The 14,227-nt window shown below is 42.4% G+C and overlaps 3 protein-coding genes across 3 annotated transcripts; 2 read left to right on the forward strand and 1 right to left on the reverse strand.

Annotated features, from left to right (window-relative positions):
- Positions 1-3,539: 3,539 nt before the first annotated feature.
- CTRU02_213324 (transposase) lies at positions 3,540-5,039 on the forward strand (the record flags this gene model as incomplete). The annotated part of the gene is made up of 2 exons (XM_070206026.1): positions 3,540-3,686; positions 3,732-5,039. 2 exons carry the CDS (start codon positions 3,540-3,542, stop codon positions 5,037-5,039), a joined length of 1,455 nt encoding a protein of 484 aa, XP_070060419.1.
- A 6,079-nt stretch (positions 5,040-11,118) lies between these two features.
- On the reverse strand, positions 11,119-12,249 carry CTRU02_213325 (gag protein; the record flags this gene model as incomplete). The annotated part of the gene is made up of 1 exon (XM_036720500.2): positions 11,119-12,249. One exon carries the CDS (start codon positions 12,247-12,249, stop codon positions 11,119-11,121), a length of 1,131 nt encoding a protein of 376 aa, XP_036587340.2.
- Positions 12,250-13,047: 798 nt separating this feature from the next.
- On the forward strand, positions 13,048-14,006 carry CTRU02_213326 (uncharacterized protein; the record flags this gene model as incomplete). Its single annotated transcript, XM_036720501.1, has 3 exons — positions 13,048-13,359; positions 13,415-13,850; positions 13,903-14,006. 3 exons carry the CDS (start codon positions 13,048-13,050, stop codon positions 14,004-14,006), a joined length of 852 nt encoding a protein of 283 aa, XP_036587341.1.
- Between the last annotated feature and the right edge of the window lie 221 nt (positions 14,007-14,227).

The raw sequence follows: 14,227 nt of genomic DNA on the forward strand, positions 1-14,227 counted from the left end.
CGTTTCAGTCGTCAATTCGAAGCCATCAGTGCGGCGTGGCGTCAGTGGATGAAGCTGCTGTCCATGCAATGCAGGGACAGCTTTGGTCGGGGCAAGCTCCAGCTCCCCCAGTCCTGGAGCAAACCCGCCAACTATTTGCAACTTTCGAGGGTGTGGTCAAGGCGACCATTGGGGGGGGGGGATAACCTGACTAATTACCTACTTATTTTGTGATTTGTGGGGCTACCCTGAGATCAGCTGACCATGGTTAGCTAGTTAGCTATGGTTAGGTTGAAATTCCTTAGCGCGGTTTGAAACCTTACCCTTGATATACTTTTTATAAGAATATACGATATTTAAACGCTTCTAAATCCGTTCCGAATCGATTTATAATAGCTTTTCAATCGATTAAAAATCTCTTCCCTCGCCTAGAGGGAATAAGTCCTCTATTAAAACCTACTAGTCTTAATATAGAAGCTAAAGAAGACTTAAATCTTTACTATTAACTACTAGCCTAGGCTTAGTTTAGCTTACTAGTAAATAAAGAGGTAGGGATATATAAGAACGACTTTAGAATTAGTTCTAAATCGATTTAGGATTAACTTAAAACTAATTTAGAAATACTTTTAATACTTATTTTATTAAAAGCAATCTATTCTAAGTATAATAGCTTTAAAGATATTTATATATTTACTTAAAAAGTAATCTTTCTACTTATATTTATAAAATATCTAGAAATAAGTAAGAATAAAGTCTTTTATATTATTAATATAAAGATTTTAAATAAAGAAGATATTAAATCGCCTTAGAGAATAGTAAATAAACTATTTTTAAATCGATCCGGGATCGATTTTAAACTATTTTAAAACTAATTATATTATAGATTTAGTATAACTATACTTAGTAATTCCTATTAAAATAAACGACTTTAATATTCTTTTAAAATACTATTTATTTATATTTAACTTATACTTATATAAGTAGAAAAGTATATTTTTATTTCGATTAGAATTTTTATATTAAAAATATTAAAAAGTTACTTTAGAAATCTTATAAAGTATTAAAGTATTACGAATAGAAGTATTATAATATAATCTTAAACGGAAAGTAGTTTCGTAAGTATTTAGAATCGATTCCGAATAGGTTTAAAACCTTTTTAAAAATAATATATTAATACTTATAAATAGATAAGTATAAGTATAGATAAAACGTTTCTAATAATATACTACTTATTAACCGTTTATAAAAGATATAGTCTTAAAGTAGTTAATATAAAGTATAAAGTAAGAAGCCTTTCTAAATAGATTAGGAATTAATTTAGAACTAATTCGGAATTACTTTAGTATATTCTAAGAACTTCCTAGATTATAGCTTGCTATATCTACTAGTTATAAAGTCTTTAAAAAGAAAACTATTATATTAGCTTTTTTTAATCGAATTCTAGCTATATTTACTTCTAATTAAAACTATACTTTAAGGGAGAAGTATAAAAAAAAGCTTCCTTATTAATAGCTATTATCTTTTTATTAGTAATAAGAGGAGAATTATATAATATAGTAAGTAAATTAGTATCGAATCGATTCTAAATAGGTTCTTAACTAATTCTAAATTAATCTAGATATTAATTATATTATTCTTAAAATAATTTTTAAATTATATATTTAGTAAAATAAAACTTCTAAGTCTTACTTAATCTAGAAGCTACCTTAGTTATTCTTCTAACTTCTTATAAGGTCTATTTATATCTACTATTATTACTAGTTAAAACCTTAGCTAGTATTATATCTAGGCTATAATAGGTAGTTTAGAAGATTAATTAACTTAGAATAAGGTTAAGTAAGAATCTTTTTAAAATCGTTTCTAAACCGATTTAGAACTAATTTAGTATTAATTTTAAATATATTCTTATAATCTTATAAACTTTAAGAATTCTATAATACTTATAATAGCTAGATTATTATAAGCATTTATTAAAGTCTAGTAAATATAGACTTTTTATACTTAATTATTTATAAATAAAAAGTAATTAGCTTTCTAATAAGCTATTTACGTCTAGCGATTTAGTATAAATACTAATATGCTTAAACTAAGTATTAAATTTAGGTATAAAGTAATTCTAAATCGGTTTTAAGTAGGTTTAATACTAATTTACTTATAATATATTTAGTATTTTAATAATAACGGCAATATATACCTATATATTATATTTTATATAAAGCAAGCTAAATTATAGAAGAAAAAGGCTTTTAATACTTTCTAAGTAGATATAAACTATAAATATCTAGCTAGAAAGGAGGAAGTTAAGGTTATTTAAGGATAGTATAATTTAATATCTTCGAAAGGTATATAATCGCTTCTAAATCGATTTAGAACGGATTCTTAATAGATTCCTAACTATTTTAGTAATTCTACTTATCTAAGTTTTTACTAATTCTAAAAGTATAGAAATATATTAGTAGATATATATAATTATATTTAAATTATTTTATAAGAAATTTAGATATAAAGTTAAGTAGAAATACCTTTATAATAAGGGTTTACTAAGTATTATAGTTAATTAAGACTATAAAAACCTTATTAGTATAGGTTTTTAATAGTTTCTAAACCGATTTAAAACCGATTTATAACTAATTATCTAAGGTTTAGGAAATATTTATCTTTAAAATATAACCTAAAGCATAGACTATAAGCATAGTAAGTTAAACGCTTTATATACTTTTATTTAATTTATTTCTAATAAAGGATTAAAGCATACTATATAGAAGACTATAGCCTTAACTTTTTATAAAATTAAATATATAGCTTACTATTCTACTATTTTTTAAAAGACTATTTCGCTTTATATTAGGTATTTAAAAGTAAAGATTAATTTTATATCGCTTCCGAATCGCTTTAGAATTACTTAGGAACTAATTTACTTAGTTAAACCTTAAATAAAAGCATAGGCTTAATATAAAGCTTGAAAAATAATTATAGCTAGACTTAATTAAAACTATTTTAAAATCCCCTTATTAGATTAAAGTTAATTTATACCTAATATAAATACTATTAAGGTTTTATATAAAGCCTTATATACTTAGAGTAATCGGTATTTACTATTACTTATATATATTTAGAAGTAAGTTTAGAATCCTTTTTAAATTAATTTAGAATTAGTTTAGAATACGTTAAGAACTAATTTAAAAGTACTTAGATATATAAAATACGATCGCTATCTTTTAAAGCAAGATATAGTATTTATAATACTAAGAATCTAGCTTTCTTAGAAAGATATTTCTATTATTAGCTATTATAATATAGCTATAACGTACATGATAAGCGAGTGAGACAGACAAGCGAGTGAGACAGTAAACCGCGACCGTCGCACCTTGACGCGACCGGCACCTTTTCCTCTACAATAAATCATGGAATCAGCTAGTATTGAAAGAAGGTTACAAATTGCCCTTCAAGCAATGAGAAATGACCCAAAACTTAGTGCTCGGGCCGCAGGTGCACTCTATACAGTCAGTCACGCAACATTAAGCCGGCGACTAAAGGGAATAGTCTCACGACGCGACAGCATGCCTAATTCACGGAATTTATCAGATTTAGAAGAGAAGACAATAGTTGAGTATATTCTCGACCTAGATGCGCGATCATTTCCTCCCCGGCTGAGTGGTGTGGAAGAAATGGCCAATCGACTTCTCGCAGAGCGCGACGCGCCTCTAGTTGGGAAGCGCTGGGCTTCTAATTTCGTCAAGCGACAACCATAGCTTAGGACGCGTTTCTTTCGCAAGTATGACTATAAGAGAGCTCAATGCGAAGATCCAGAGGTGATTCGTGGCTGGTTTTCGCTTGTGAAGAATACAATTGCGAAGTATGGTATTGCTGATGCTGATATCTACAACTTTGATGAGACCGGCTTTATGATGGGCGTTATTGCTTCTGGAATGGTTGTTACAAGTGCTGAAAGGCGTTCAAATACGAAGATGACACAGCCTGGCAATAGGGAATGGGTTACAGTTATCCAGGCTATTAATTCCCAAGGGGAGAGCATCCCGCCATACATCATCGTTGCAGGCCAGTATCACCTCTCAAGCTGGTATACAGAAACCTCTCTTCCGGGCGATTGGGCTATTGCAACGTCTGAAAATGGATGGACAACAAACGAGAGAGGTATTGACTGGATCAGATACTTCGACATTTATACAAAACCACGTACGTCTGGGAAATATCGCCTCCTCGTTGTTGATGGTCATGAAAGTCACCACTCCGCAGCCTTCGAGCTCTTTTGTCAAGAAAACAACATTATTACACTGTGCATGCCGGCTCACTCGTCTTATCTACTTCAACCCTTAGATGTTGGTTGTTTTCAGCCGTTAAAGAATGCCTACGGTCGGCAAATTGAGAATAAGATGCGGCGAGGCATAACCCATATCTCGAAGGAAGATTTCTTTGCAGCATTTCACGAAGCTTTTAAGCAGTCTTTTACGAGGAAAAATATCCAGGGAGGTTTCCGAGGAGCTGGACTTGTCCCTTTGAATGCAGAAAGTGTTCTCTCAAAGCTGGATGTAAAGTTCCGAACGCCAACGCCTGAGGAGGGGGTCCCTCAGACACCAGACCCTTGGATCTCTAGGACGCCGAGCAACCCAAGCGAAGCAAGATCACAGTCTACTTTTATTAAGAGTCGAATCTCACGCCACCGAAGCAGCTCTCCAGCATCAATTTATAGTGCTGTGAGTAAGCTAGCCAGAGGGACAGAAGGACTAAGGCATCGGGTAGCATTACTAGAGTCAGAGGTTCAAATCCTTCGAGAGGAGAATGCAATATTAAGTCGGCGTCGAAGGGCTAAGAAAACACGTCTACAGAAAGGAGGAAGTCTTACTATATCTACTGGAGAGGATATACAGTCGCAAAGAGAGGCAGACACGCAACTACAAGAGGAAACGCGACGGAGTAGTGGTCGCAAAGTGAGGTCTGAGACGACTCATCGTCGGTGTGGCGTATGCGGGAATACAGGCCACAACGCGAGAACATGTCAATTTATTGAGGAAACATCCGAAGAACAGGAATCCGAGTAGTATTAATCAATCTAAGATTTCTTGTTATAGATTTCGATATTATTGTCGCGAAGGTCTGGTTTACTGTCTCACTCGCTTGTCTGTCTCACTCGCTTATCATGTACGTTAAGCTATTTACGTAAGTTAAAAATACTTTAATATTTATTAATAATTATTTCTAAATTATTTTAAAACTTAAATACTAATGCTAGAAAGAATCTCGTAAGCAACTAGATAATAAACGTATTAAAAGGCTTTTATTAACCTAACTTTTTACGTCTAGTCTTTTAAAAGGTATTAATTTAAGAAGTCTATCCTTAATTCCGAATCGATCCTAAAGTCTTTTAAAAGCGATTCGAAATCGATCCCCTCGTCTTTCCTATGCTTTATCTTCTAAGGTTATTAAGTTAAATACTTTCTAAAGAATATCTATTTCTAACTTAAGAAACGAAATTAGATAAGGATAATAAGATAACTTTAACTTATAAAAGTAAAGTCTAGAATTAGAAGAAAAGCAATTAGAATTAGAAGTAAGAAAACTTTTAGTTAAAAAATAAAAGCTTAAATTATAAGAAAAAGAACTAAAGTTAGTAAAATAGTAGAAAAGGTTAAGACTTTGATAATATATAAGATAAGTAAAGAATCGATTCTAAATTATTTCTATATGAATTTAGAAATGCTTTTTTTAAAAAAAAGCTTAAAAACTAAACGCTTTAAGTATTTATAAAGAATTAATTTTAAAACGGTTTTAAATCGGTTTTAAAAAAAGTCTTAAACTAATTCTAAACCGATCTTAAATTAATTTAAGCCTTATCTTCTTTATTATCTTTAAAGTAAGCCTAGACTTTATATTCTTAATTACGAAAGGTAAGAAGATATTCTAAATCGATTCGTAATTAGTTCTAAACTATTTTAAGACTAATTCTAAACTTACTAGTATTATAAATAATAGTATAGTAAGTATACTTACTTTTAGTAAGGAAGCTAGCAACGCGATATATTTTAGTAAAGTTAATTTATTATAAAATAATTTAGAATAGGTTTAAAAAGATTTTAGATCGATTAAGAATTACTTACTATAGTTTAGTTACCTTGCTTATACGTAAGCATAGTAAGAAGGGGGGGAAGGGTTTACGCTTTTTATTTCTTAAAAAGAGTTTATAGCTTGCTATTATTATAAGCGTTAATAGCAATATTATAAATATAGTTATAAAATTCTATTTATAATTAGTTTAGAATTAGTTTAGAATCGGTATAGAATTAGTTTAGAATTACTTATTAGCTATATTATTATTCTCCTTAATAAAGTTCGTACTAGACTTATAGCTTTTAACCTTAGCTAAGACCTTATTAAGCTTATACTTCTTAATATAGTTCTTAAGGTTCGACTTATTTAAAAACCGTTTTATCTAATCGATTTAAAATTAGTTTTAAACTAATTTAGAACTAATTCTAAATTACCTTAGTATACGTAATACTACTAGATTTACTACCTTAATAATAGTAGAGTTTACTAAGGGTAAGCTTAACTTTGCTAGCCTAAATCGATTTAAAATTATTTCTAAATTATTATAAAATCGCTTCTAAATTACTTACCTTATTAAACTTAAAGGAAAGAAGATCTTCTATATAGTAGTTCTTACCGCTTTAGAAAAGACCTTCTTTATAAGTCTTATAATTATCCTAATTCTAAATTAGTTTTAAATCAATCTTAAACCGATTTTATTATACTTATAAAATCCTTATATAAAGGCATAATGTCGGATTTCTAAACTAATTCGGAAGTAATTAGGAATCGGTACGTTAGGGGGGGGGGGGGGGGGGTATATACGATTTGAAAGGGTTACGGAGGGAAAAGGAAGAGAATTAGAATAGTGTTCGAATATTCGTAGGCGCACATTCAGGGGTCAATCGTGATGTGTATTGTGCTTCTTCTTTTCCTAAGACCTGTCCGTATCCCTTACGCGCCTTCTTCCGGCGTGTTCCCTGTGACTAAGCGCACCTAGCGCGGTCCTCGGCCAAACATTCCTCCTAGCGCCTTCCTGGCATCCTAGGCGCTCTGCGTGTGCATCGCTTCCAGCGCCCCTGGCCTACCACCCTTTTTGACACACCCCTTTAGCCTTCGCGGCTCGAGACCTCGGTCCTAGGGCGCTCCTGCGCGCTTCATACGCAGCAGCGGAGGCTACCCTTAGGGGTGGCAGGCCAACCGACTTCTTCCTTATTCCTCTCCTCCTTCAAAGATCCCTCCGCTCCATGCGGTCTCTGCGAGAGGGTCCCTCTCTTCGCGTAGTGGTTCCGTCTCCTTCTTCACCAAGTTGAGCTGTTTTATGAAGTCTTCAAACGGTTGCCTTGCGAGGCTCTTCGTGAGTCCGTCCGCAACAAGGTCTTTCGTTGGTGTATGGACGACGTTGATGGTGCCGTTCTCAACCTCCTGTCTCAACCAGTGGTTGTGTATATCAACGTGACGAAGCCTCGTCTTTAGAGTCACGAGTTCCTCAGTTACTATTCGAATCGTCTAGAGGTTGTCGCACTGGATCGTTATTCCGCCGCTTGGAATCGTCGTATTAAGAGCACTTAACAGACGGCTAACGAATATAGCTTCGCGTGCTGCTTGTGAGAGGGCGAGAAGCTCTGCTTCTGTCGTTGATGTTGTGACTGTGTCTTGTTTGTTCGCTCTCCATCCGATCAATCCTCCAGCAAGCCGTAGTGCGTACGCCTGAGAGCTCTTTCGATCTAGCGAGTTATCTGCGAAGCTGGCGTCTGATGCGACTTCGAAACTCTTGTTGTTGCCATCGTACTCGAGACTAAGGAAGCAGGTGTCCAAGATGTACTGCAATACTCGATCTGCAGCGCGATGATGCTTCTGAGAGGGATTCTGGTTAAACCTCGCCAGACGGCTTGCAGCAAAGGCGATATCGGGGCGCGTCATCACCGCCAAGTATAGGATCGATCCAATCTTTCGTTGGTATGCCGTTATTTCGCTCTTTGAGGCGTGCTCCTCGGCGGGCAGTAGCTCCTCGTTCGTCATAGGTGTCGTAAATCGAGTGTTCTTCCTCTGTGATCCTTTATGTGTGCCTTGACCAATCAACCGTGCGATCTTCTGTGCGTATGCTGCCTGAGATAGCCAGATTTTCTTCTTGGCTCGGTCGCGCGTGACCTCGATTCCTAGAAACCAGTGAAGAGGGTCTCCGCCTTCCAGGTGGTACTTCTCTTTGAGCCCGTTAATGAGGCGCTCAGCAGCGTTTCTATACTCAGGGGGAAACGCGAGAACACAGTCGTCGACATAGAAGAAGAAGAGCACGCGTCCCTTCCGCCAGCAGCAATTCTCGCCTGCGACGCGTTCCATCCCCATTGCTTTCAGACCGTTCTCTAGATGCCGTTGCCACAGTAGAGGGGACCTGCGAAGGCCGTATAGAGCCTTCTTCAGCCGCAGGACCTTCCCCTGCTGCTCATGGCCCGGTGGAAACTCCATATATACTGTCTCGTCGATCGGAGCGTGGACAAAGGCATTAACTGCGTCGTACTGCAGTAAGGTAAGATCTTGCTGGGCCGCGGTGGCAATAAGGGTTCGGAACGATTGTCCAGCGAGGGTCGCAGCGTATGTATCCTTGAAAGCGTTTTTAGCCTGTTGATCTCCTCGAACAACGATCCTTGCCTTGAGTTTCTGGAGTGCTCCCTTCTCGTCCGTTTTATAGACGTATACCCACCGGCAACCCAGAATCTGGTGCCCGGCGGCTTCTCTACGGTCCACGACGACGTATGTATCCATCTCATCGTGGCTCGCGAGGTGCTTCTCTTCCGCTTCTCGGAATCCCCTCTCGTAGGGGTAGCCGTATAGATCGGCATGTTTCTGAGGCACTGGGGGTAGTACGCCTGCTTGGCTTTTTCGCTAGGGCAGAGGACGGTCCTCTCCCGGAACGCTAGAGGCCACGGTCTCAACCGCGGGCCCCCCGTCACCTGACACGGGCCTACCGTTGTGGGAGCTTAGCCCAGAGGGAAGGTCTTCCTTTACCCTCGAATCAACGTGGTTTCTTCCCTGACGGAGGTCGAAGGCACGCTCACACCCAGGGTTTCTAAGACTCCTCCTGGGCCCAGGGGCAGGGTTCATACCATTACCACGTCCGGCTACGGTAAGACCTTCGAGTCTGTTGTTCCAATATACTACCGCTTCCAGGCTGGTATCGGCGTTCTTCGCCTTTTGCTTCATCTTCACTCGTTTTCTACCCGTTCTGGTGCCGCCGAGGAAAGCGGCTTGCCAGGAGGTACGCGGAGTGGTAATTGGAAACTCTTCGTGGATCGATTCGCGTGCATGAACCGCCTCAGGAGCGATCGAAGCACGTCTCTTCCTCCACCCCTTTACTCCGAGTGCCTCCTCAAGGCCTGCGAAGAACGAGGTGGGTGGCGTCCGCGGTGGTGTATTGAGTTCGAATCGTGACTCCACGTACTTAGGCGACGGCGGTGCGGTGTATTCTTGTGCCTCTTCGTCTTCAATGTACTGGACTTCATCGACTTCTTCGTCTGCGGTGTATGCGTACTCTGGAGATGTTATCCCTGTGGGCGAGACCTCTAGTCGCGCGAGAAGAGCGTTAAGCTCGTTCACGTCGAGGTCTTTGAGGTCATCCTGCAGCTTGTTGATATCTCTATTAAAGAACTCGGTTTCCCTGAACACAACGTCTCGCGTTGTGATAACGCGGGCAGTAAGCGGATTCTACACGCGGTAGGAGTTGCTAGTACTGTACCCAATGAGGTAGCCTATCCATCCTCTCGGTTGAAGCTTTCTCGACTTATTCCTGCCTAGCTGTGCGTCTGTTGTGAGCGCATACACTTTGCAGCCGTACGCTCGAAGGTGGGCTTGATGAGGCTTCCCGAGATCTGGGCCGCGAAACTGATTATGGAACCGTTCGAAGGGCGTTTTCCAGCCGCGCGCCGCTGACGGCGTCCTATTGTATAAATACGTCGCGGCGGCAACGATTTCGGGCCACAGCATCTCAGGGAACTTGCCTGCCTCGCGAAGGGTCCTAGCCTTCTCCTTGATAACTGCTGCGATTCGCTCGGCGCCTCCGTTCTGGGCCTGCGTATTGGGCGCAGAGGGTTCGAGGACCACCCCTTGAGATTGAAGGTGAGTGGCGACTTGCTGATGAATCGTTGCAACCTCGCGGTCACATTCGAAGACTTTGACCTGTATATTATATTGCGTCTTCATCATGGCCATGAAGAGATCGAATACCTCGAGGAGCGTCTCTGTTGTACGGTCCTTAAGGTAGTAGTCCCACGAGTATCCTGTTAGTCGGTCAGAGAGTATTACCGTAGACATATAGCCTCCGTATCCTTGAGGGCTAATCGAGTGAAAGTCGAACGCTACTCTTGATCCTGGTTTTGCCCACGCTATAGACTCGCGTGGGGCACGTCGAACAATTCGTCTTGTCTTCCCTTTTCCACACGCTGAGCAGTCAGGCAGCTTGTTGCGTAGGTCACCCATGATCTTCACGCCTCGAGAGGCGTTGACGAGGTGCTCCAGCACCCCCTCGCCCGGGTGACCCAGTCTCTGGTGCCATCTGAACGGTCTTCCTGCGAGTCTTTTGCGCGGTGTAAACGATGTGTGGCGCTGCTTCGCCTGCGTGACGAATCCTGCTTTGGTATTGTCCTCGATAACCTGTTGTCCATGGAGATCGTGAAGGTAGCAGACGAGTGTCCTATCCGCTCTTCGTACGCAATTCTGGCCTGGGCGGTTATCCCACCACATCCCTCGTTGCCGTAGAAGGCGGTAGGAGACTAGATTCGTTGCGAATTCTTCGCAGTAAGCGACGTTGTATAAGCGGAGTCTTACCTTCTTCCCCCGCTCAGCGTCAGCCGTTATATCCACGTTTCCATACCCTAGGATTGGGACTTGTGAGGCTCCTGCCCATAGGTAATCCCCTGGTTCAGCTGCTCTGAAACCTGAGAATCGAGCCCGGTTGTTGAACACGTGTAGCGATGATCCTGAGTCGTATATCGCAGAGTTGTGTAAGGGGTACTCAGTCCGGATCATGAACGCAGAACGGTCACTCGTATACTGCTTCCTCCACGATGCGTTGGCTGACCCCATACACCGACCATACAGTCAGGTCTGCTTCGCTTCCTTCTCGCGTTGTTCACGGATCTTCTTCACGCGGTCCGCGAGGTCGTCATCGGCCTTGAGACGCTCGGTGACCTTCTTCATGATGTCGTTGCTGGGCCTCCATCCTTCATACGCTTCCTCTGGGAAGCAGTAGAAGCAGTTGGCAAGTAGGTGTCGTGGCAGATCACATCCGTGACACGTTGGCATCTCGTTTTGGGTCCGCGAATCGGCGGCCCTATGTCGCTTCTTGGTTGTACTCCGAGGCATGGTCTCCTTGGGTCCTTCTCTTGTTGTGGCAAAGGCACCTCTTGAGGCTCTTGGTCCTGTCGATAGGGTATCTGCGTGGATTCGTATATATCGTCGTACTTCCGCAGAGATCTCGCTGATCGAGGGGTTGTCCGACTCGTGGAACTTCGCCTCGAACATGGCGTGGAACGCAGAAATAGCGGTCTTCGCAATGACCTTTAGGAAGTCCTCGCTCCACTCGCTGAAGTCCCTTGTCTGGGCAAGGTTGACCTCTTGTCCCTTCAACATTGCGGCCTCCCATTGCTCGAGCCAGTTCTCGATCTCGGCCTTCGTGGTTATCCGCTTTGTAGCCGCTTGCTTGACGGTCTTCTCGTACTCCTCACGTGCGGCGCTCTTTTGTTCATTGTTCGAGATCGAGGCCACGCCCTTCAGCTTGACCATCCAGGCTTGGAGGGTCTCCGTAGGTTTACAGCACGCATTGACGTACTTCTCGGCTGCTGTCGATAGGACCCAGTTGCGGAGCTCTCGTAGAGCAGCTGCTTCACGCTCGTAGATACGGATATCATGGTTATAGTCGCTCCGGAGCTGTACATACTCCTCACGGTCCTCCTTGACAAGGTCTTGGAGGCGTCTAGCCGTCTCGTTCGATCGAACTTCTTCGATATCTGGTGTCTGTGACACCTCGATGATTGATCCGCGGGTATGTCGCGGTATACCTTTCTTCTTGTAGTCGGAGAAGGCCGGAGGCTCCGGCTTCGGCATCCGCTTCTCGGGGTTTTCGGCGCCGGGATCCACTTGCTCCCAGACGTCCAAGTCGGTGGCTTTACCCTGGAAAACCTTATACCAGGTTGGCCATTGACTGGGGTTGTTGAGGACAATGGATTCCATCTTTGCTTATGTCGTTATTGATTCGGGCTTATCGCGTGGGTTTTGAGGGACGTAAACGGGGTGTTCGTGTGTTTTGCAGTTGATCGGATCTTCGAATAGCTTCGTTTTGCCTGTAGGTAGGCCAATTGGTAGGTAATCAGACTGTTAATTGTTCGAATATTCGTAGGCGCACATTCAGGGGTCAATCGTGATGTGTATTGTGCTTCTTCTTTTCCTAAGACCTGTCCGTATCCCTTACGCGCCTTCTTCCGGCGTGTTCCCTGTGACTAAGCGCACCTAGCGCGGTCCTCGGCCAAACATTCCTCCTAGCGCCTTCCTGGCATCCTAGGCGCTCTGCGTGTGCATCGCTTCCAGCGCCCCTGGCCTACCACCCTTTTTGACATAATTAGTAACTAGTCTGTATACCTAACCGATTAAAAATTCCATAGTTAGGTAGACCTACTTTACCTTAATACAGCTAATCATAAAATTAGTCAGATAGACCCATAATTCATTTAAATAAGTAGGTAATTGGTCAGGTTATCCCCCCCCCCCAATGGTCGCCTTGACCACACCCTCGCAACTTTCACCTTTTTACATTTCTCCCTTGCCGTCAGTCAATTGAGTTCTCCGTCTCGGTACTCCCCCACGCTCATTTCGATGACTCTATGTGCATTTTCCGTTACGATTAATTACGCGACGCCTTTGACTGACCGTGTTGCGACGCGACCAATCTTGTCCAAAAGAGCATCCAAATAGAAATCATCCCATCTTACGACGTCGCCTTTCGAATACTGCGCGCGATCGCAAACCTCCATCATGGACGAAGACTTGCACAACAATGCTGAGGTGGTCGAGGAGACTACTACAGAACAAGCTGCCGATGTTGACATGGCCGGCGCCACAGAGACAGAACAAAATACCGAGGCTCAGGAGCTTCCCTTCGCCGAGGGCGGCGAGAGCGAACCTGTCGAACCGCGCAACACCTTCGTCAGCTACCTCGCCAGTCCCATTGTCTCCTTGTTAGTCGGACAGAACGACACGGAGGCCATTCTCACAGCCCACCAGGCCCTCCTCGTCCAGAGCCCTTACTTCAAGGAGGCGTGCGCACAGTTCAGCGACGACGGCAGTGTGCGTATCACTACCCGTGATGTCCTAACAATCCGCTAATCATGTCCCACGACAGCCGCGCCAAGTCGAACTCGTTGGCGAGGAACTAGATGCCGTCGGCTGCTTCCTCGAATACCTGTACACCGGCGAATACTTCCCCCGCAAGATCGCCGGCACGCGCACCCTCGAGGCCGACCCTGCTACGCCGGACGTTGACTCGGACGGCACACAGTTGCTGAAGCATGCGCGGGTGTATACTCTGGCGGAGAAGTTCGGCATGCCGGGCCTGCGCTCGCTCGCCAGCTCCAAGATTCACTGCGTCAATTCGACGGCCAAGGGAGAGATTGCCTATGCCCGCTACGTATACGCGTACACCAGCAAGGAGGACAGCACGATCCGCGCGCCCGTCGCGAGCTTCTGGGCCACACGATCCCACACACTCCGTGCCGAGGCCGAGGAGGAATTCCGTTCTCTATGCTTGGAGTACCCTCAATTCGGATACGATGTGCTTAGTATGTTGCCTTTCATCTTCGCTGTTGGGTAAGATGCTAACCTTTTTAACAGCCCGTGTTCTTGACGAGAAACTCAAGAGGGAGAAAAACGATAAGCTACAGCCGTCGTCTACTACTGGAAGCGCTCGTAAGCGTGCGCGGCACAGCCAGATCTGAAGAGTAACATAGGGGAGAGCGAGAAGTGCAATTCTTGGCGTTGGAGCGTCCTCTTCGCGGCACCGGTCTGGTTCAAGGACCTGGGTTTTTCATGGGGCATTACTGACAGAGGTTGATGTCCATTGCATCTTGTCGGGTATTGAGCGTTTGGGTATGGGCATGCACACTTTTTATGCATCAGTCTGTCGAGCTGTCTCGAATTTACGACCGACTACAGCTCG

Source organism: Colletotrichum truncatum (assembly GCF_014235925.2).
Source record: "Colletotrichum truncatum strain CMES1059 chromosome Unknown Contig_0009, whole genome shotgun sequence".
In the NCBI taxonomy this organism is placed as follows: domain Eukaryota; kingdom Fungi; phylum Ascomycota; class Sordariomycetes; order Glomerellales; family Glomerellaceae; genus Colletotrichum; species Colletotrichum truncatum.